General features: G+C 44.3%; 1 protein-coding gene across 20 annotated transcripts in view; it reads left to right on the forward strand.

The window, feature by feature from the left end:
• Positions 1 to 22,192, forward strand: part of mef2cb (myocyte enhancer factor 2cb) — a 111,576-nt gene that overhangs the window by 43,171 nt on the left and 46,213 nt on the right. For 4 of the 20 annotated variants that reach the window (XM_042221230.1, XM_042221223.1, XM_042221225.1 and 1 more), the window contains 8 exons: positions 11,535 to 11,678; positions 11,861 to 11,998; positions 14,388 to 14,568; positions 15,402 to 15,449; positions 19,737 to 19,909; positions 20,494 to 20,517; positions 21,410 to 21,539; positions 21,858 to 21,993. In XM_042221230.1, the coding sequence (XP_042077164.1) occupies positions 11,535 to 11,678; positions 11,861 to 11,998; positions 14,388 to 14,568; positions 15,402 to 15,449; positions 19,737 to 19,909; positions 20,494 to 20,517; positions 21,410 to 21,539; positions 21,858 to 21,993 (974 nt within the window). The remainder of the gene's footprint in view (positions 1 to 11,534; positions 11,679 to 11,860; positions 11,999 to 14,387; positions 14,569 to 15,401; positions 15,450 to 19,736; positions 19,910 to 20,493; positions 20,518 to 21,409; positions 21,540 to 21,857; positions 21,994 to 22,192) is intronic. The other 16 variants (XM_042221231.1, XM_042221227.1, XM_042221241.1 and 13 more) reach the window with 11 other exon arrangements.

A 22,192-nucleotide genomic window follows, 5' to 3' on the forward strand; every position in this document is an offset into this window, starting at 1 on the left:
CTGCAGTAACATGGGTGGCGTGTTGAGTTTTAAGTAAGGAGCAGAGCAGACTTCCTCTTGAGATGGCAGGATGATGAAAAGGAAAAGAGGAGGTTCTTAACAAGATGAGGCGCTGATTTTAAAGTGTAACAAAACAAAGCAAAAAAATAAAATAAAAATCTTAAATATGAAGTCGTATATATGTCAGATTTAATTTCAAATTTGTAGAAAGCTCTTGTCTCTGCCACTATGCTCAAATGCATGCATCTCTCTTCCTCTGTTGCTGCTGTGCCTGAAGGTGTAGTGGGAGGAGAGGCAGAGGTAGGGGAGCGGAGCTCAGAGTGTGGGCGGCTGGCATAGAGGCCCGCTACATTAGCAATAAAGCTCTATGTAATTAGCATGTCTTTGGTTGATAATTAGCGTTGTTGAGAGAGTGGCACTGAGTACGTTGCACAGCCTCTCTAGCAACAGCATGTTTACAAGAGGCTGGAGGGCTTTTCTCTCTACCTCTCTCACTCTAGTCTGCCTTTCTCTTCTGTATCTATTTTCTCATTGGAGTCGCTAAGCTATTCTTTTTTTTTTCATTATTATTATTATTATATAGAATTTATGTTTGGGTCAGTGGGTTTATTTATTTGAAAGACAGAAGTAGGAAATAGAAAAAAGAAAGAGAGGAGTAGTAAAGAAGGTCTGATGACTCACCGCAAAACCGTTTCATCTAGGAACAACACTTGTTCAAATATATGAGAAAGCAAAAGAACAATAAACCAAAGCTAACCCTCCTGTGAGAGAAGTGGTGAAACAAAAGAGACATCACTAATGGAAATTATGTTCACAGTGCACAGTGTCTTTTATTCTGTCTTTCTCCCATCACCCCCAACCTGCTCCTCCCTCCCTGGCTCTGACAGAGGTTTCTTCCTGTTAAAAGGGAGTTTTTCCTTCCCACTGTCACCAAGTGCTTGCTCAAAGGGTTTCTTAGACTGTTTGGGCCTTTCTTTCTATTATTGTAGTCTTTATCTTATACTATAAAGGCGACTTGAGGCGACTGGCGCTATATAAATAAAATTGAATGAACTGAAAGACATATACTAATCAATGGAGTAGCAATTAGAAACAAAGTGAGGATTTTTTTTAAGTTAGTCTTATACACTCTTCAATTTAATCCTATTTCATGTAGGACCTGTTAGCCCACTCAGACTCCAGTGACTGGATTAAATAAAAACATAATATGTAGCTCTTCCATAAAAATACGGAGAAGTCCACTTAATTAATGCTAAGTGTTCAAAAACACATCCAAGCTGATCTCTCTCTAGTAGCTCGATGAAAGCAAACACAGAGGCAGACCCTCCATCATTTGATGTCCGTGCAGGTTCCAAGTGTGCCGTCCTGGCAGGTCTACAGCACACTCTGAGTCTGGCTCCGGATAAAACAGTCAAACATGCAGATAGATTTCCTATACTCTCTGTCTGCCAGGCCAGTTTCCTGTACATGTGAACAGCATTAGAGGAGAAATGGTAAGCTGTGTTGGGAAATGACAATAGAATAGATTCATCACTCGCTTTTTCGCTGGTTTTATTCATGCTTAAGAACAATCACTTTGAGCCGTTACTGGTGATTTATATTCCGGTATGGGGGTTGTTAATTGCAATAGCACATGAAAGAGTCCTTTCTTCCCCTCCTGATGATTGCAGATCTATCCCAAACCTAAGAAGCATTGGCTGGGTCTTGCTGTGATCGAACAGCCCCAAATCCAACAACGCACTTCGGCTTTGCCAAATCCCTCTTCTACAATGTGCTTGTTTTCCCCCGCTGTTGAAACAAAGAACACAGGTTTTTGAAACAACTGAAGGGTTAGTGAGTGTGTGGTGATCTGAAGATATATCGCCTCAACACCTAAAAAAAGAACCCAAAAAAACCCGCAAATGAAAAAGTGTTTGTGTGCCTCTATGCACACTTATAGCATATATGTGCTTAAACACACAAATACACTAATGTGTTTGCTGTGTAGGTGTGCTCTCACAGTGGCCTCACTGCATGGGTGTATGTGTGTGTACATACACAGTGACAATTGGCTCAAACCCTGCAGCACTAATGGCATTGTGATGACCTCAGCCAGGGTCACACGCTCCGATGCCATTGGCTCAAGTATCACATGGAATAGCACATGGCTCTTGGTACTGAAGTGACCTGCATGCTTGCCTACCTGCCAGAGGATGGCCACTGGCCAATCCCATTTCCAGCAGATTAACCTAATCTGAAAGTTCAGCTCACCCTGTAATCTTAAACAGCAGCAGCAGGGATGTGACTCCCTGCCTATCCTCAACTCTTTTTTTTTCACTTTCCCTCCCTCTGTCCTTACCCAGAAAAAAAAGCTATTGAATGAGAGGGGGACGGGAGGGACAGAGGGATGGATGAGTGTGAGAAGAGAAGGAGGGAGGGAAAGAGGGATGGCAGGAGGAAGGCTGGTAATTATTTCCAAAGGTCATTCTGTTAATGACTACCTGCTTGGCTAATGAGATTCAGCAAAGCTCCCTCACCATGTTTCACCCTGCGTATGTTTCACCCGTGTGCCGAGATGTGCGAGAAGCACAGGTGTGATTTCAGCCCAGTGACAGTACACTTGAGGGAGGGAGAGTGTGAGAGAGGGGGTGGTGTGTGCTGCTGGAGGGGTGTAAATGAAGAAACATAAAGAGAAAGTACATCAAGCAGGTATATGCATTCCAGCTCAACGCTCAGCCATTTGGAAAGAACATCACATTACCATACATTCTAAGCACTGCTTAGCCGATTTCGCCATCTCCTCAAAAAATTACTTACTTTCTCAAGTTCTCCAAGCCAACCAGACCTGCGCTCCCTCTCTGAAGTGCTAGTATGCTCGTGTTCTGCCTCGCTCTTATGAAAATATTTTCCAGCTATTCTGTGTGCTTATTTGGTTTCTAAACAGCAATGAGAACATTAGCCTTGAGCGGTTTTTCGATGCTGATCGGCTCACTGAATGGCTTCTTCTCATAGCTCTTAAAACTGTATTAATTGCTCCAACAAGAATGCAATTTATACCCTATTGCTTTTGCGTTGGACGCCTCCAAGAGAAATAAGGCCGTCGTATCATGTCTTGTGCTTTGGTTGTCCACGGTAATTGAGTGTGCAGTCATTTTGTGTTTTTTGGAAGAGGTTGCATGTGGTGTGACATTGGAAGGGGTTGTCGGCACGAGGCCTCGGTGTTTACCGGGGATGAAGCGATTGACAGCAAGGCTTGTTTGTCCTGATGAGCTAAGGATTAAGTTCTGAAACTGCTTTGAGGGACTAAGTAAATTAACCTTGTGACACTGACGAGCTCGTAGTAAAGCGGTTTGTTAAAACAAAGGCTCCCGATGACAGACTGTTTACATGCTGTAGCAGGTTGTCAAAAATTCCTTGTATGTGGGGTTGAGTGCATGTTAATTAACATTGAAAAGCAGGAAAGAGAAATTGTACCACTTTCAATACTGCTTCACACATCTCTATCATCAGTGCATAATTCATATTTACAGTGTTAGCAACAATTCATCTATTAATTTACAAGAATACTGGACTAGTGTAATAGCCTGTTGCCAGATGTCTCTGGCCTCCTTTGAAATCAACAAAACACATTGCCTCTTTATTCATTCAGTTACGCAAGACGTTTTTTCAACCCGAAGCTTGAGATACAAAAAAATATTGATCATTAAATGTACGTACTTTCAGCTACTCCACTCCTCTAAAATGTATCGAGCTCACCACTTAAAGCAACAGCCTAAAAACAACCCACCATTTTCTTTAAAATACCCATTTCTTAATAAATTCCTCAAAAAGTAGTTGCTTTCTAAAAATAGTCTACGGTGAAACTAAATATAGACGTCTAGCTGGCGGTTCTTGCTGTGAAAGAATAGAAGAATAAGACTGTCTCTGTCTCTGTCCCCCCCCCCCCACCCTTGTGTTTTAAACAAGGCTGGGTGGGGGTTGTTTCTGAAACAGAGGAGTGAGTAAGCAAAGTGTCAGGATATTCATCCAGTTTCTCTCTCTCTCTCTGTTCTTGTTGATCAGTTATGAAGAGTTGCCCTCGGCGACCACATTCATAAGACCACTGGTTTGAGACCCTAAACTGCCTACAAACATTTGGTCCTTTGAATGAAATAGTCTGTTTTTTGTTTTGTTTTTTAGTGCAATTCTCTTGTTGATCCACCGCCTCATTCCACCAAACAGAGCCTTCCTGTCTGCTTTTCAAAAACTTTTCCATTACAGAAAAAGGAAATTAATTTCTCTGAATTGCTATCATATGTTTGGGCCGATCTGAGTACGTTTTGATCAGCAGATCTGCTTTACATACAATTGATCAGCCCGGAGAACCCATATGTCTGTGGCTTCCACCCTGCATCAAGGCACAAAGAGAACAAATTCATGCCCACCCACCCCTTTTTTGAAAAAGTGGTTAAGAACAAGATTTCAGATAATACAGCATATGTGATCCACAGGCGTGGCACTTTATTCCACATCACATGCCCGCTGACCAGAAAAGCAAAAGCTAAGGCAAGAAACTATATTTCTTAGATCGCTGTCAGAGGTGTTTTTTTAAGGTCAATACTGAAACGGAAGTCTGAAGTACTCACACAACAACAAAAGGTTTTTAAAAATAGACTGTTTGAAATGTGCCAATATGTGGTCCCCGTGGTGAGGAGCAGTGAAAAAGGCAGGCCACTTCTGAGGCCACGCTGCCAAAAGGCAAGACTTTTCCACTACACACAGCCCAAAACAATTCACGCCAGCCATTAGGATGAAATGATGCCTTGTTCTTTGAAACTATTTGTGGAAAATTCAGAATAAAGATCTATTTTTACATATGGCATTCCCTTCCCTGCCTAGAGCTTCCTCTTGGCCCTACCTCCTCCACCCCCACCATGGTTACTGCTTTGGGCAGGGTGTGGAAACTCAAGGTCACTGTATAGAGGTCAGCCGGCTGGTCATTGTTACTGAAGGCCTCCCCCCGGCTCCCTTTTCCTGCTTTGGCACCATGCGATAAGAGACAGAGAGACAAAAGACGATAAGTGACGATTTGTAGTGGTTGTCTTTTTTTTGTTGTTGTTGTTGTTGTTGTTGCTAAAGGGTTGGGGGTTAGGTGGAGTTTCAAGAAATGAAAAAGAGGTTGGGCGAAGGAGGCTTGAGGTTTGTTACCTGATGCTAATTTAAAAGTATGTTCATTTTTGATATGATTCATGGTGTAGTACAGTCACATGATGACTGTGGCATAAACAGGCCACGTGCAATTTCACTGTACAAAGTATGCAAAGCGAAATACGCGTGGAAAACACACAATTTAACCATTGCGAATCGATTTCTACATTGCACCAGAAATACATATAGACCCGCACTCATTTCTTTCATTTGAATAGAGAAGCGTTATTCAACTGCAGTGTAGATGGGGATGAAAGATGGCTAGGTTAACAGCGCAGACATAAGTGCCCTCTTTATCCAGTTTCACTGAGCTGGCATTGTGTCTCATTATGTCTATCTGGCTAATTATACAGTGTGGTGACAAGTCTGAATGACCACTTTGTTCCCAGGGCCGGGATGCTGCTGTAACAAACAGTGTTGGATTCTGACATGTGCTTAGTGTGTGTCTCTTCCATATGGGAAACACTGCACCATCTGGTATTCTGATGTGTACTGGCTAGCTAAGATTGTGTGTCTGTGAGTGGGCTCTCGTCTGCAGTGGGCTCTTCTTAATAGTGATTTTAGCACATGCACCATCAAAGTGGCACAGTTTGGAGAAATGTGGAGGAACCTTGTTGCACACAGTGCCCTTTCCCTCTGTCTTCTTTTCTGCCTCTCTCACTTGCCTTAACACTTTCTCTCTGTTTGTTGCTATATATCTCACTCCCTTTTGTAATGTTGAGCAAACTCTGTAGTCTCTAGAAAGCTAATAATCACATGTTTAGGCGGTGTTATTACAGAATTTACCACCAGGGATGATGGATCCCAGGTGCCAACGTCTGGTTACTTATTACAGTGCAGCGGGGCAGCAGGGGTAAGGGGCATCAAAGCTGCTAAAGCACTGAAAGGCCAATGATGCGTTAGTTTCTTAAACAGTGAATAAGGATACAGAGATAATGACTTAAAAAAAGAAGCAGGCGGGGACATTAGATGGGACATTAGGGATTAGAGGTCCTATTCCTCAGATTGGTAACCTACAAAATAAACCATCTCCCCCAAATCGCTCACACACATACACACTCCATGTAGCCATCATCCATGGGCATGCCCCTCGACATGGTCCTGGCATGTTCAAACCACGCTTCATGAAACTGTGGCCCTCTTGCCTTTGGTCTGCCATCTGCTTCCAATAAACTAAGCCAGCCTGATCCCTCTGATGTTCCCTCCACTCTGAAAGGCAGACAGAAAGGACGGGTGAGCGAGAGAGACAGCGAGCGAGGAAGAAAGACAAAAATGGGAGCAAGTTAGATTGAGCCAAACGAAACCAAAAAAAGAAGAAAAAAAAAACGAAAGAAAGAGGAAAAAACTTAGAAGAAGAAACAAAATAAGAAGAATAAGATCACATCTCAGACATGCTATTACCTCTTCCCTGCCGCCAGGAAGACCACCCTGCTGGTGCTTATTGTGAATTGGCGCTGAGAGGTCTTAATCCACAGTAGGTCCACTTCATGACTACCTCCATCTTATTTTTGATAAGAAAGACAATGTTTCTATTTGTCTGTGCACCCCTATGGACACAAAACCCCTTTGCTTCTCACCAATGTGACAAGAGATGGTTTTCTAAATAGATACACACCCCAGCCTACATTGACTCCTCACACTTTGCAAAGTACGATATATACAGTCTGCTTACTGAGAATGTTTGATAGCTGGAATAAAGTAAAGCCATTTTTAATAGTGCAACATGGCAAGCTTGGAGCCTTCTAGACAAAAGATTTCATTTGAGTGCCGTTTTATTTTAGTTTAACAGCACAGCAATCATGATTAACCATAAGTGGCGCTGTTACTGATGTTTTTATGTTGCACTTGTCTATCACAGACTTGTTTCCCACCCACTGCTGAAATATGCCACAAACCCCATAAACTGGGTCCATTTATGGTGGGAAACATTCCCGCTATTATATATTATTTTCTTTCTGGGTTTAGCTTACCGTAGTGCATGTGCGTTGAAGATCACACAGTGTTGACAGAGATATAAATGACCTGTAATACACTGGCTGTTTGGTGGAGCGCCTTTGCGCCGATGCTCCCTGTTATTGGGTTGAAGACACTGAGGAACATTCGCTGGCCTGACCGTCGCCAATAGCTATAAACACAATATTGAATGTGTCGTAGCCTTCAGCCACTGCCAGCATAACTACAGAGGGAAAATGGTCAACAATGGATCTCTTTCCAAACACAAATCCTCAACTGCCCAGAGTCTATCAGAAATAAAGATGTACCCGTCAAGTCAACAGTGTTTGACTGAGCTTCTGTTGAGATGTGGTGGTTTTGCAGAAAATTAGGGGACTAGCGCAGAGGTGGTGAGACAGAGACAGACTGAGCAACAGACTGAGACAGAAATATGGGGGCAGAAAGACGGATTGAGGGATAGAGAGGGTGAGCAGGGTGGCAGAATGCCGAGCAGACGGATCCTGGTATGGCAGGAGCTCTGGGCAGGCGTCAGCTGTCCCTAGCAGACTCCCTGGGGCCACCCGGGATTCACACCCAAATACTCTCCGCTGTTTTTCTCAGGAGCTAAATGAAGTTATCGCTCACACCCCCAACCTATGAAGTGAATATAGAGCAAGCGTTTTCCTGCAATTAAAACATTAGGGAACGGCAAGCGTGTTAGAATGTGAATCAGTTTCTTTGTAGCTCAAGCCGGCCTCGGTCTCAGCTCGGGTTACCTCCGTTAGGTTTTTACAGCGGCGTCCTGCCGTTCCTCTTACACCAGCCCCAGTCTAGGCTAGCTCAGCTGAGGGTGTAAAAACTGAAGGGTACCAATGAGACGGGCGTCTCAAGTATGTAGGACACCTTGTCTATGCTGTGCCTGCCTCACACAGGCCCTGTGAGTCAAGTCATGAGGGAGCATCATGAAGAAGGAGTTTAATTAGGAGCAAGCCTCCAAAGGGGCCAGAGAGAGAAACACAGAGCCAAGCAAGAAGACACAGCTTTTTTGCTGTCTTTGCTCCTCGCCATACTTTATATTCCACCTTCCTCTTTCTCACATTTACAGCACGAACTCTCTATAGCATTCTGCGTGACTCTTTACATCGCCGTAGCATTTTGCTGTCTTCTAACCTCCTTCCTCTCACACTTTCTCCTCATAATCTGGTGTCCCTGTTTGGCCATTTCTTTCTTGTGATTCACAACACGGCAGCAGAGGGTAATATTTAATGTGAAAAAAATGTCAGTCATTGCAAACCGGGGTAATAAAAACGCTATAAACTTAAATAATGCTCATTTATGCCAGCAGCCAAAAGATTAGCTTCTTTTTTAAGAATACAGAAAGAAAATGAAGTTACTTAGAATATTGAATAATTTTAATTTAGGCATGAGAATGTGGGGGAATTCTTTGTGCATAAAATTATTGCCACAAGTGAACTGCACCAAAGTGTTTTTGTTTAATCCTCATCCTATTACCGTATTCCCCAAAGACTCCCTTTTCATGCCAAGTCTTCATTCCTGTACTCCTGTTTCTCTCAATATTACAACAGCAACCTTTTTTTTCACTGATCATTATTCTCCCCATTATTTTGAAATATAAGTCTTGGATGTGCCTTATATAATGGTGATGTTACTGTATAACAGACTGAAAGTTTGGAGCAGCACTCAGTGGCATATTCAAGGAGCAGATAAAGCAATGGGCTATTAGAGGAGGGTAAAACACATAGGATGGCTTGAAAGTAGGGCAGCAGGATGGTGAGGTGGAAGGCTGAAGAGGGAGAAGTCCTTCTAAGGCTACATGAGCTCTTCAGCAGTTCTGATTGGTTGCTGGGTTGTATGCTAGGCCTTTGGCAACAGGTGTGATGCCTTTAAACAGGTGGGCATAACTGAGATGAATGGCATAACATCTTTGTACTGCACCCTAAATAAACCGAGGCCGGCTGGAAAGCTAAGCCTGGGTCAGTCATGCAATACTCACACCCTGGCTAAATGCACCTCCATAAACACACAGGGCAACTATTGCCCAACTACTGCTACACCGCCAGCTCAATTACCCCATATGGGTGTCACCTTTAACTCGGCCCCCGTTCTCCTCTCCCAGCAATGCTCCACGGCTATTCTTCCAAGAATGGAAGTAACTCTCTCATGGACTCATGTGCTGGTGGCAGTAGGTGGAAATCTATGCAAGTAGGAAGAAAAGTTGTTTTGATTTTTCTTCTTTTTTTTTTTTGTTTGTTGTTTTTTTTTCCTTGCATGCATTCTCATGTGAGCGGAAAAAGGCCAGTGGTTCAGCTCTTGTCAGTTCGATATGATACATCGCCAAGGCCAGATTGAAACTACGCAAAAGAAATAGCAAAGTTTTACATCTCACGCCTTTGCCAAAAAAGACAGCATGCTAAACCTCTGTGCCCCTTTTGTTCTCTTGACTCATCCTCCTCAGATAGAGCAAGAGTGCCTGATTCACTGTAGGTCTATTGGAAGTCAGATCTCCTGCATCGCCTAGCATGATTTGTTTGGTGTGATTTCCTGAAGACTGTCAAAGATGTGAGAGATGCTTTCAAATTCAGAATTCCAGATTTCCACTCCAGGGGCCAAGTGAGGATTCAGAGAGAGAAAAAGGAGAGCCAGCAAATGTTGACACACTTACAGTAGCTGCCTCGCCACGAGACGCCTCAGGAATCAAACAGTTATCACACAACACACAAAAGAAGCCCTCTAAGTTCACTAAAACCACACTCAAAACAGGCCTTTGTTGTGCTGACATGAGAGATGACTGGATTTTTATTTGTTTTCTAAGCAGGCAGATCGCTCCTTGTCACTTCTGCTGCTGGTTGTGATGGAGTAGCTAGCACTCGTATCTCTTCTGTGAGTGAGTACTGACAGAGACAAACAAATGAGAGGAAGAAGTTCACCGAGATTAACTTATCTTAGCATCTATCTTCCTCCTTTCTCCTGCTCAGTCGCTCTTTCTTTTTTCTTGACTAACACCCACTCTCACACACCCACACATGCACACACACACACAGACTCATTCCCCTCTTTCCCCACCCACACACACACACACACACACACACACTATACAACATATACAGAGAAGCGCACACTCTCACACACTTGATCAGCATCAAATACAAGGTGTGCTAAAGTAAATTTAATTACGTCTGTCTGATATGGAGCTTCAGATGAAAGTAGGAGAGCGCAGTGTGAAGCGATGACTGCACAGACAGGAGCAGGCCCGTGATATTCCTCCCGTAGACTAATCTCCCTTTATTAAAGCCAGGAGGAGAGAGGCAAGGGGGAGGGGGGGGGGGCATGTGGTGGAGAGGAGAAGGAGGAGGAGGAGGAGGTGGTGTCTTTGATGAGATCTCTCTAACTGTCAGCTACTGTACTTTTCTTCTCTGCCGCTCGGTCTTTGTCTCTCTCACTTTTGCGAGGCAAATGAACACAGCACCTATCGTTACATGCCCACTTGCTCAAGCAAACATACCCTCGTGCTATCACACACAGTAATGCGCTCTGAAACTTATCCCTGTTGTTAAGGTTGTCAACAATATCTAAAAAAGGACAGAGACAGCTACAGATACAGCCCCCCCCCGCGCCAACCACCACCACCACCTCTCGTTTTCTTATTTATTCCAATGCTCTCTTTGTCTGTCTCTCTCCTCCAGTGAGAGGGAGTGGTGATCGAGTGGAGAGTGTGCGTGCGCTTTTTTCCCCTTCTTCTTTCAGCGTGCTATTTTCTGTCCACTCTAATGGGGGCAGGTGGCCATCAGGTGGCCAGAACAGAAACTGCCACATTTAATAGCACATACACCACACTCGTAAACTTGTGCACCTCAGCTGTATTTTAATTCTATTTCACGGCCCGCTGATAATTATGGTTGTAAAATATGTTTTACTTTTATGACTGTTCCCTTTTCTGTGCAATTATGAGGTTTTAAGGTCCCCCCTTGATTTGTCATTCTGTTATGTCTTGTTATTGAATGTGATTGAATCATTTGTGCCTTTTTTTTCTGTGTTTAGCTGCATGTTTACTTGTTCATAAAAATAGGCCGTGTGTCCTCACCCCATACCATCTTGTTAGAGTTCATACCGTGAGCGTTTTCTTTTTGTTGTTAAAGCTTTTTTAAAAATTAAGATAATTTGTAGCAAAGATCTCATTACCCTACGCAGTAAGCCAGATTTGTTCTTTGTTTTTTAATTTGATATAAAACCACATCGGTTTAAGAACTTTTCCAAAGTGTTTCTTTTTTTTCAAGATGTCCTTTAATCAGACTTGCATTCGAAAATGGACCTCCTCACACTTCATTACCATTATGTCCCTCCGAAGCTGCTCACCTGGGTTTCTCTTCCCTACCCCAAAGCCCTTCAACTATGTTGTGCAACTGCTCTGTTTGCAGACATTGAGAAAGAAGGGCCTAAACGGCTGTGACAGCCCAGATCCCGACGCAGATGACTCGGTTGGCCACAGCCCCGAGTCTGAGGACAAGTACAGGAAAATAAACGAGGACATTGATCTGATGATCAGCAGACAGAGACTGTGTGTAAGTACTTCTTGTTAAACCCAGAGCCTTCTTCTCACCTTTTCTTTCCTCTCTCTCCCTCCCCCCACATGCTTTCTGTTGCTTCATCCCTGTCATCGTCATCTGTTCCTACCGTCCATCTCTCCGTCCCTTCATGTGTGTGTCTCCCCTCCATCCTTCTCTGTGGTTGTGGGACCTGGCAGGCATTGAGCAAGAAGGAGAACAAAGGTGGCGAGAGCCCGGAGCTCGAGTCTGCGCTCATCCTCACCCCGCACACTGAGGAGAAATACAAACAGATTAACGAAGAGTTTGATCACATGATTAAAACTCATAAGATACCTGTAAGTACTGGGTTATACTCAGCAGGCTGACAAAATGCTGACTGGCAAGTAACTGTTGCGCTAACCCAGCTAACCACCATTGTTTGGAAGCAGACTAATTACACAAAGTGAGAGTGAGAGTAAGATCGGGGTAAAATTGCACTCTGCAAAATTACAGATCTTTGAATTTTCCTGTTTACAGTAGAGGAATGGTCCTTTAATTTGACATGTCTGCAACCATAACTAGTAGGCACGTTTGCTGATTTAACAGCATAGTTTCTTTTATGACAAATTTTAACCTCACCCGGTTCCCACCTTGAACCCGCTCTACCCATAATGCCTTGCCTGGCTCTCAGGAGAGGTGTGGTCTGCATGCGCTTTTCCTTTTCCTGCACCAAAACCCAGTGGTCTGTGACCTGCAACAACAGGGACAGAGAGTGTTGGCAGTGAAACAGCTGCAGGCATTCGAACACTCTTAATAAGCCCGTCTTCCTAACTCAAAAAACTTGCTTATCTCTCCTCAGGCAAACGCCTTTGTAGCTTTGTATATGCCTAGATGTGTTATCTGCTGGATTTATATTATGTAGTGTCAACTTTACAGAAGACTTTAACCTATAGCTAGTTGCCAGGAACTACAAAATTGAGGCTTTCTTTCTATGTAAACTGAGCTTGCCACTCATTCAGAGAGCACATTATAGAATGGTTAGCGCTTCGGCCATACGGAGCAAAGAGATAATTCCACGGTAAATCACTCAGAGAAGAAGAGTAGTGTCTGAGCCGCATGGAGTAGGAGGAGATGTGGTTAGAAGCGAGGCAGTGGTTGGTGAGCTGGGGTGGTGCGTCGGGGTGAGGTGGGGTGTGTTTGGGATCGGAGAATGGGTGGGGTTGAGTGGTGGTGGGGGAGATGGAGGGGGTGGGGTGGGGTTCTGCAAACAACAAGTGGCAGTTCAGTGTGTGGTCAGAGTGGCTGCCAAGCACTGGGCCTCTGGATTGCAGGGGACTGTTGAGGGGACTGCGGGGAGAGGCAAAGGAGGAAGATGAGTGAAAACAGGAAGGATGGCACCAGTTAAAGGACAGCTCAGAAACGGGGCCCTTACACCCAGCAGTAGAGTGTGTGTCTGCGTGTGTGTACACATGCAGAAATGTGCATGTACGACGACAGCTCACACATTTTTAAATAATAGTTCACCGGGACCAATTAGGTCAAAAAAGTCCACCAAAGAGTCAGAGATGGAAGAAGTAATAGGGTGGGTGGGAATAAAAAAAGCAGAACCAGAGACAGACCCTCAAAAAAAATAGCATATATAGGTTTTGGCTAGCCACTCCCGTGCAAAGTCGCAGTTAAAGCGAAACGTGGAGAGGCCCATAATGAAATATGGTTAGAGTAATCATCTTTGTACATTGAAATAATATTTGGCCTGCTAACAGAACATTAGCAGAGGGGAGAAAATTAAAGAAGCTGAGGCACATCGCCCACTTCCACATGAGCCAGGCTGATGATCTCCCTGATGCACTCCCTCCGTGGCTCTGAGACACATGGCAGTAATTTAGGGCGCTATTTTCTACTTCCTAAAACTAACAATGCAGGATCAACCACTTCCAGGGCACTCCCAAGGTTAAACCCTTATGCCAAATGACACAATAAAAATGACAAACTAGATGCCGGAGGCTTTTCATGTTCCTGGTGAGACTATTGACTGATCTGAGTGCGTCACTTAAAACACTTTACATAAGCTCCATATGATCTGAAAATAAGTGATCCCCCATTGTGTTCTCTTGTGCCGTTTTACTTTTGCAAGATATTCTGCAGGCTTGTTAGTGAGGTGAAGATAGACTGAATTATCTTAAGCGCTGGGACAGTGGAAAACGATTGGCTTTGTTCCCTGTGAACCACAGCCTTCCATTTTTTTATGTATGACTGTAATGACTTCAGAATAATATTTCCTTTGGTCAGCCTTTTGACTTTTACAATGGCAAATGTTACAAGATGTCAGGGCCAGCACTTGACTCCTGCGTAAAGACATTAGTAGCCTCCAAAGTAACTCGATCACACTGAAATGAAAAAGTACCGCCAGTCCATTTATATTATCACTGAGGCAATTTGAGTAACTCTGAAAGGAGTTTTCCTTTTGTCTTTCATGCAATGCTGCTTTTGCCCAACTCTGCTATCTTGTATTTTTATTCTTTGCTTTAAGGAGTTCAGTTCATCTGTCCATTAGTCCTATTGAACTTCACTCTTTAAGTTTCTTTGTGTTCCTGGACTATTTCTGACCTGTCATGCTTTTTTCCTCTCTCTTTCTTTCTGTTTGTCTCATACTTCGCAAACCTTGTTTTATAACAATTCAAGCATCAGAATCATTGCAATCTTTAGTCTAATCACACCCATGTTTATGTCTCTCTATCGTCTCAGCAGGCCGTGCCCCCATCGAACTACGACATGCCCGTGTCCATTCCTGTTAGCAACCAGAACAATCTCATTTACAGCCATCCCGGTGGATCCCTAGGCAACCACAATCTGTTGCCACTGGCACACCACGGCCTACAGAGAAACAGCATGTCTCCTGGAGTTACACACAGACCCCCCAGTGCAGGTAATACAGGTCGGGTCTCGCACGCACTCATGCATCCATGTACATGCTGTTATCCCATCTGTCTATCTTCTCAACTGTGTGTACCTGTCTATCATGTTAATAGAGGCGCACATAGAAATGTGCAATTTATTTTATGACAGCTACCCACAATTTTCCACCTAAAGGCAGTTAATGAATCCTAAGTCGTCCCCTCCCACATATATTCACATATTGCCTGCTCAGTATTCTGTTCAAAGTGAGCTGATGATTTAATGCAATGTAAAATCCCAAGCCACAGGCCTGCTGATTTAGTGTTCTGTTGTACACACAGGACGTCTGGCCTTATATATAGGCACCGAGTTGCTGGTGACATAAGCAAATTGGGCCTGTTGGTTTGTTATTGTTGTCCAAAGTCCTTTTTTTGTCCCTTTGGTCTGAAGGCTGCTGCCCACACCCTCACCCTGTCATTACAACTGGATGCTAGAAATGCCAGCGCAAACTAAATATGAGTTTTGGCGCTTGCAGCATCCATGCCAAACCGCACACACTCTGGACCCTCCCACTCATCCACCTCTTATGCCTTAAAAATAATAATGTGTCATTTTTCTTGGACGGCAGCTTAATGCATCCGCTCGTAGTGTCCAGTTGCTAAGCGTGTTCAAGTTGGAGTGGGAAGCTGCGCCGCTTCTGGTGTCAGTGCACATATGACGGCCTGACACGCGCGCACACACACACACACACAGCACATTGTGATTAAACCGAGCGAGAGACAGAAGGTGCAGTGGAGCCAGTGTGGGTGTCTATCCTCTAATGGGTTTCTCTCGTTTTGCTGCGCTCTCTATTTCATCTTACAGGTGGCCTCATGGGTGCCGACCTTACCACTGGCGCAGGCACCAGTGCTGGTAAGAAAGCCCTCCTCTTCTCACACACAGATGTCTGCTAACATGCACACACACATACACCCACTCACACACATACATGGCACCCACTCACCCACTTGGGGCCATAAAATGCATGACTAACACTAACCCAAACCCAAGTGGAGATTTTGTCCATGATGTGTTGAAGTTAGTGGTCGTGGAGTTCATCTGGGAATGTTTGCTCAGTGCCTGGGCTGTGACACATCCTGCCTGTGTTCATCTATAAAATGGTAGAGCAAGTGGGGGGAAGAGAAGTAAAATGGCATTATATCCTGAGGCAGCAGATATAACAGAGATATTGCTAGATTCTTTAATGTACACATACAAATTTGTCTTGTTGTTTCTGTCACCTCTCGGATTTCTGTCTAGAACCAAATTAATTCAGTGTTTAGAGAGTCTCACGGTGGGATAATGATCCTGCCGGTAGCTCAGCAACACACATTTGGGAAACACGTGTAAAGCATCTTATGTGTTAACTTCTGTTTGTACATGGGTTTGTCCCCGAGGACATGTGAGGCCCGCGTTTATAACAAAGAGACTCCCTTTTAAAGGGTTGAATTTTTACGACTTCAGCGTACGGTGCAGAGTGTAAAAAAGAGAGAATTGGGGGCGTCAGTGGGTCACAGCTGGGCAGCCTTGTCTGGCCCCCAAGGCTCTATCACAAGGGGTCAGTGCCTGGTTTCTCTGTCTGGACAGTCATCGCACACACAAACACATACGCGCGCACAACAGGCCCATTTGTTGTGGCGTGTGTTCCATTGACTGCGTTTTGCAGTGCATCCTTCAAAAGTAGCCTTTGTGTCACTGCGCTGAAGGAACAGAGGCACTCTGTGAGCGCTGCGCGTCGCTCAGCAGCGGCGAAAAACACAACGTGGAGAGAGAGTCATGTGGGAGCTGAAAGATTCCATTCAGTGCTCTCTTAAATCTCATCTGGGGTGGAGTGGGGGGGGCACAGTGATGAATATCCACCAATGGTGGAAGCATGTGTGCAAAGGAGAAACAGAGGGGGGAACACAGATGGAAGTGTTCTGCGAACTCGGTCAGCCATTTTAATGATGTTCCTCTAAAATCATCAGTATGAAGTGGCACAGCCACTGTGGCACCTCGAGGACTGTTTTAACACTCCTCTTCTCCCCAGTGTAAGTTTTGATAAGATGATTGTACGAGTGGCCATCTGCCCCGTGTATGTGTCATCAGTCATGTGCCCTAAGTAACATAAGAGGAGCCTTAAGACACACAGAAACACACAACTTCTTTTGTGCTTCTATGAAAGAAATAAAAGAAATACCTCGGCTGTTTCTCTCAGTGCACAAAGATATGCTGCGTTGAGTCATATCTGTACATAATCCAGTGGATTATGCCTGTATATTCAACTGAAACAGATCTGCAAATCAGCCACATGAAACCCAGATGTGGGGGGTATATTCAAATCACAAAAGTTCCCCTGGTGATTCTAGTCCAGTGTAAATAGGACATGAAGGGCTGAGTCATCGTAGCTTTCCTATGGAAAGTTTTCATGCCTACATCTAAGCATATGTTTTGATCTGTCAATTTGCATGATGAGAGACAGAACGTGACTTGAAAGAAAAAAAGAGCACTCAGGAAAGAAGTCCGGATGGAGGCCTCGGCTTGTGAAAACCTTTCCACCAGAATGCGTGCAATTAAGCAAGTGTCATCTGTCCACACGCTTCTCACCAAAGCACAGCGAGGAATTAACAAGACTCTCCTCTCACCTCTCACTCCGCTCGTGCCTCGATTCCTCCTTTAAATGAGTTGCATAGAAGGTACATCTCGAGGACATCTCTGATCGCATTCGTTCAAGTTTTTTTAATAAAAAGGGAACACACACACACGCGCTCACATATAGTAACTGACAAAAGGTCAAGCTGATGAGTGTCTGCTTCAGTTTTGGCAGCATCCTACACCAACTGAACAAGTGTGACACCTTTGTTCAGTTGGAGAATTCAGGGTTGAATGCGCGTTTGGCCAAACCGCAACGGAAGAGTGTGTGTATGGGGAATAGAATGGAGTGCGCCTGTTAGACCACAACAGGACATCAGAAATTTGTTCAGTAACAGTAAAATCTACATGAGTTTAACCACACCTCTCCTTTGTGTGTGCGCTTTGTGTGTGTGTAAGATGGAAAAACACAGAGAGAACACTCTGATGGGGGGATGGATGGGGGGGAGTCTTGTCTGTCACATGTATCTCGAAGTACCCTAGCTAACCATGGAGCCAGATTGTAATCATTCAGCTCTGACCTTAGCTATCCCCCCCAACCACACACACACACACACACACACACACACAACTCAGCAATAGCAAAAAAAAAACCTTATTTATCTGAATCTGAGATCAGATATTGTTCTCCCTACATCGAGTTTAACGCAACAGCCAAAAAGACTCCCTGCTGGGCCGTGTTTAATTTTGGTACTTCCTCTAAACAGTTGACGCCAGCCTGCGCCGCACTTCGACTGCGCAAAATAGTAATAGAGGAGGAGAGTGGAAATGAACTCTGGTTATCATCTGTCTCTTTTGAATGCGTGCGCCCTAAAATCAGGTTGATCACGCTGCAGAATAGAACGATTTGAGTCACAGTTCTCGCTTCATTAGCTTAATTGGCTTGTGATTCTACTTTTGAAGTGCTAAAGGACTGGCCTGTGCCACTCATGATTAAAGTCATCCAGCATATAATTGACTGGACTGCAGCCATCTCCACAGGGTAGCAATACACAGATGTCTGAGTGACTGTCACCAAGATGAAGTCCGTGTCATCTTGACCAAAGTGTGTATTAATGTCTCTCCATTGCTCACTGTCTTTTTGATTCATCTGTACAGAAACAGTGATGTACTTCCTGCTGGGTTATTTACTAAAGTATGTGTATGTGTGCTGGGAGGGTGTGTGTTATGTGTGTGTGAGATCTCATTCATCTGTCTCCACATGCACCCACTCGATCTCACAAAGGGCCAGCCATGAGAATGAGAGAGCGGGAAAACTGAAGAGGCAGCTGCCTCTTTGCTAATGTGAGACTGACATTGGAACTAAGAGGGTCCAATACAAAACACACATGTGCATCCATATACGCCTGGCTCGTGCAGAAGCAACGTTTCTCACAGAGCCTCAAGTCATACGGCGCCTATAGCGTGAAACATTGCATACAGCAAAACATACAGTGACACACAAAGTCTGCGCTAATATCAGGCATCACGCGTCGGCACACACATCAGCGGCAACAGTAACACAACACTATTTTTCTCGTTTTCTGTCAGGCGGCCTCATTTTCTCTCGCTGCTAGCGGTCGTTTACTCTTCAGATTGTTCAAATTGAGCTTTTGAGACTTTTCATTTCAAAACAACAAAAACCTCGCTCTCAAATTAAACAAAGATCAGCAGGGGAAATTGCCCAGGAAGACATCTGTGACTCATTTTCCCCTGGAGTATATGATTAGGAAATTCATTTATGTCTAACGTATAATTCCTGCCCGTCTTTCAAGTGGGAACGTCCACACAGTGCCCTGTGTTCTACCCCTAGGAAGAGGGAAGGAATGGAAGGGGGAAAAAGCAGTCTGTGGGATTGGGTTAGAAACAAAGACCATGTTGCTTGCAATAAGTCTCCACTTTCAATTTTTTAATGATGTTGCTAGGACTACCTTTCTTCTTTTTTTCTTTTTTTTTTTGAGGGAGAAACTGGTGCTGTATGCTTGACCTTCCATGCTTAGAGGAATCCAGGTCTAGTGACAAGAGAAAGGCACGACTTTTGTCTAGAAGAGCCTCAGAACTGTGTTTAACTACGATTTACCCAATCCCTCTGTGGTCTCGCTACCCAAAATTAGATGTTTCGGTAAGATTCGCTGGCTGAAACGGGAACAATATAGCCTTCAGTGATGGTAGCAGAGTTTTAGGGTGAGGTGCTGTCGTGTGGGCACTAAAAACTGGTAATGAAGACGAAAACTGCACATCTGCTCCGCCAGCAGTGTGCACCGCTTCCATGAAGCACCATTTACAAGTCTTCTCTTCAGGACGGTGCGCTAATAAATTTCCTACCACAGGAAGTGAAGATGAGGCAGAAACACTGAAAGGGAGTACAAGGTGAAAATGGATTCCTGTAGTTCATAATTAGGTCACACCGTCACGGACAGCAGGAGTTTTGAGATTCATTAAACTTTTGACACAGGTTTAATAACATGTAAGTGCGCCTTCCTAGAAATACCAAAGGAGAACACTGGTGTATTAAATGTTTCTCTGCCTTTTTCCTGTGCTCTCTCTTAGGAAATGGATATGGGAACCACCGCAACTCGCCTGGTCTGCTGGTTTCTCCAGGTGGCATGAACAAGAACATGCAGACTAAGTCTCCCCCACCCATGAACCTGGGCATGAACAACCGCAAACCTGACCTACGTGTGCTCATCCCCCCTGGTGCCAAGAACAACATGCCGTCCATTGTGAGTAGCGGTTGCATCCCTCTCTCAACCTGCTTCCTTTCCTCATCCACTTTCCCTCCTGCATATCCTGCTACCTTTCTAGGGGTGGGGGGTGGGGGGGGGTATCCTGTCAGGTTTGGCTGTTATTGTTTATTTCCTTTCATGTCCTCTCTGCTGCTTTCATCCTATCGTATCAGACTTGGGTTGATGAGGTTATGCTTGTGATAAGTGTGACTTACGGTACACGTTTCTCTGATTAGTCTTGGCAGCCTGTTAAACCAAAGCCTTTCTTTAAAATGTACTTTTGGCCCAAGGCTGATATTCTGGCAGTTACGGTGTATCACTTCTGCTGTGTCTGTTTGTGTATGCTGATGCTTTTTCCAAAGGTCCCCCTTATTTCTTTTTCTTCCCTCCTATAAATGAGTGTGTTACGTTAGTAGAGTTACAATAGCTGTTAGCATCCTCTTTTCACATTAGCTCTGCTTCCGTTGGCTCAATTCCAATGCAGCTCCATCCCTAGATCCACGCCTAGCCACCACCACTTGTGTGTGCTCACCTACACTCACTAATTTGAATGTATTACCCTCCCCTTTCAATGCCATCAGTCTGAGGATGTCGATCTGCTATTGGTAAGTCAGACTGCAACTCAAAATCAGAGATTAAAAAAAAAAAAAGAACAACCCTGAAACAGTCGAAACATTCTGAAGCTGTCGAGTTTTCCAGTAAAAAAAAAACCTCTAAGAAGCATAATGATCCTAGAGCGATGCAGTCCCCTGATACTAACCTCTTAATTTGAATCCAGTTTTGCTTTGACTAAAGGGCTTATTACTGCAAGAAAAGCCATCCTGACTGCAGAGAAACTTTCACCTTTATTGCTGCTGACTCTGCTGAAGGCCTCAGTGTCGCCTCATGCGATGTTTTATGAGGGCACATGGTGCCATCCAGTGGTGTGCCAGAGTAAAAGCAACCTGGCCTTTTTATTTGTGTGTGTGCGTGTGTGTGTGTGTGTGTGTGTATCCATTCCTCCCTTTCTTCCTCATATTTTTTCACCTGCATGGAGAATTGTGTGTTGCACATGTGCAACTCACAGGACTGCTCAGTGTAGAAATGAAAGGCAACAAAAGAGTACACTTTCATGTTGCATCAAACCTCCATGATTTTCTGACAAACCCTCCCCTCTGCCTCACTAAAGTGCCTTTCCTTTGCCTTTGCTACCCCGCGTTGCCGTGGAAACCGGCGGTGTTACTATAGCGACAGTAGGCCCTCGGAAAAAGGGTGGTAAATGATAGGGTTGGCAGGGTTCAGGCTTGCCGCATGTCAAGTGATTAATTTCTCCAGAAGTTGGCATCACATTCATTCTTTCAGCATCTGTTGAGTGAAAGAAAGAAATGAAAGAAGGAAAAAAAAAACTTTCTCGGTTTATTACTTTTTTTGTTTGTTTTGTCTGGAAGTAGATTTTATGTTCTCAAGCCTCTCCCATCTTCCCCTTTTTTCTCTCTGTCTTCTCTTCCTCTGCCACAGAACCAGAGAATAAACAACTCTCAGTCTGCTCAGTCACTGGCCACCCCAGTGGTATCAGTAGCAACTCCTACTCTACCAGGACAAGGCATGGGCGGTTACCCATCTGCCATTTCTACTTCTTATGGTACCGGTACGTTGCCCAGTGTGTCTGTAAACATAGAGTTATTTTGTGCAGTGTGTATAGTTTTGCATTACACGCAAAATGACCCATCAAATCCAAATTTATTTTTAAACTCTGTATTGTGTATACCAAGCTTTTCTTTTCTGTGTGCAAATGGGTGTTATACAGCAATCTAACAGCAGAGGGTGATATTGTCCCACCCAGTGACTTGAACACGTTCATGTCACAGCAGGATTTACCAGAGCTCCAACTTTGTCTTTTTGTCACTTCATTGAACAAACTATAATGTGAATCTTCCTCTTCTTTTTCATATGTGTTTGCACACAGAGTACTCCCTGAATAGCACAGACCTCTCCTCCCTGTCTGGCTTCAACAGTGGCAGCTCTCTACACCTTGGTTCAATGAGTGGGTGGCAACAGCAACACCTTCAGAACATGCAGCATTCAGCGCTGGGCCAGCTAGGGTGAGTGCACAGAGCTTACTCTGAGGTGTTGTTGGGAAGTGCATGAAGTAACACATGAATTACTCCCAGAGATTTTTTATTTTTTGAAATGCCACACTCATAAATCTACTTTACTGTTCTCAATCTTCACTTGCAATATCGAACACAAGTGACACCTCACTTTTTTTTTTTCACGAGTGTGTATGTATGCATGCCGGCA

Source organism: Haplochromis burtoni, unplaced genomic scaffold (assembly GCF_018398535.1).
Source record: "Haplochromis burtoni strain Fernald_Lab_line unplaced genomic scaffold, NCSU_Asbu1 Contig_63, whole genome shotgun sequence".
Taxonomy (NCBI): Eukaryota; Metazoa; Chordata; class Actinopteri; order Cichliformes; family Cichlidae; genus Haplochromis; species Haplochromis burtoni.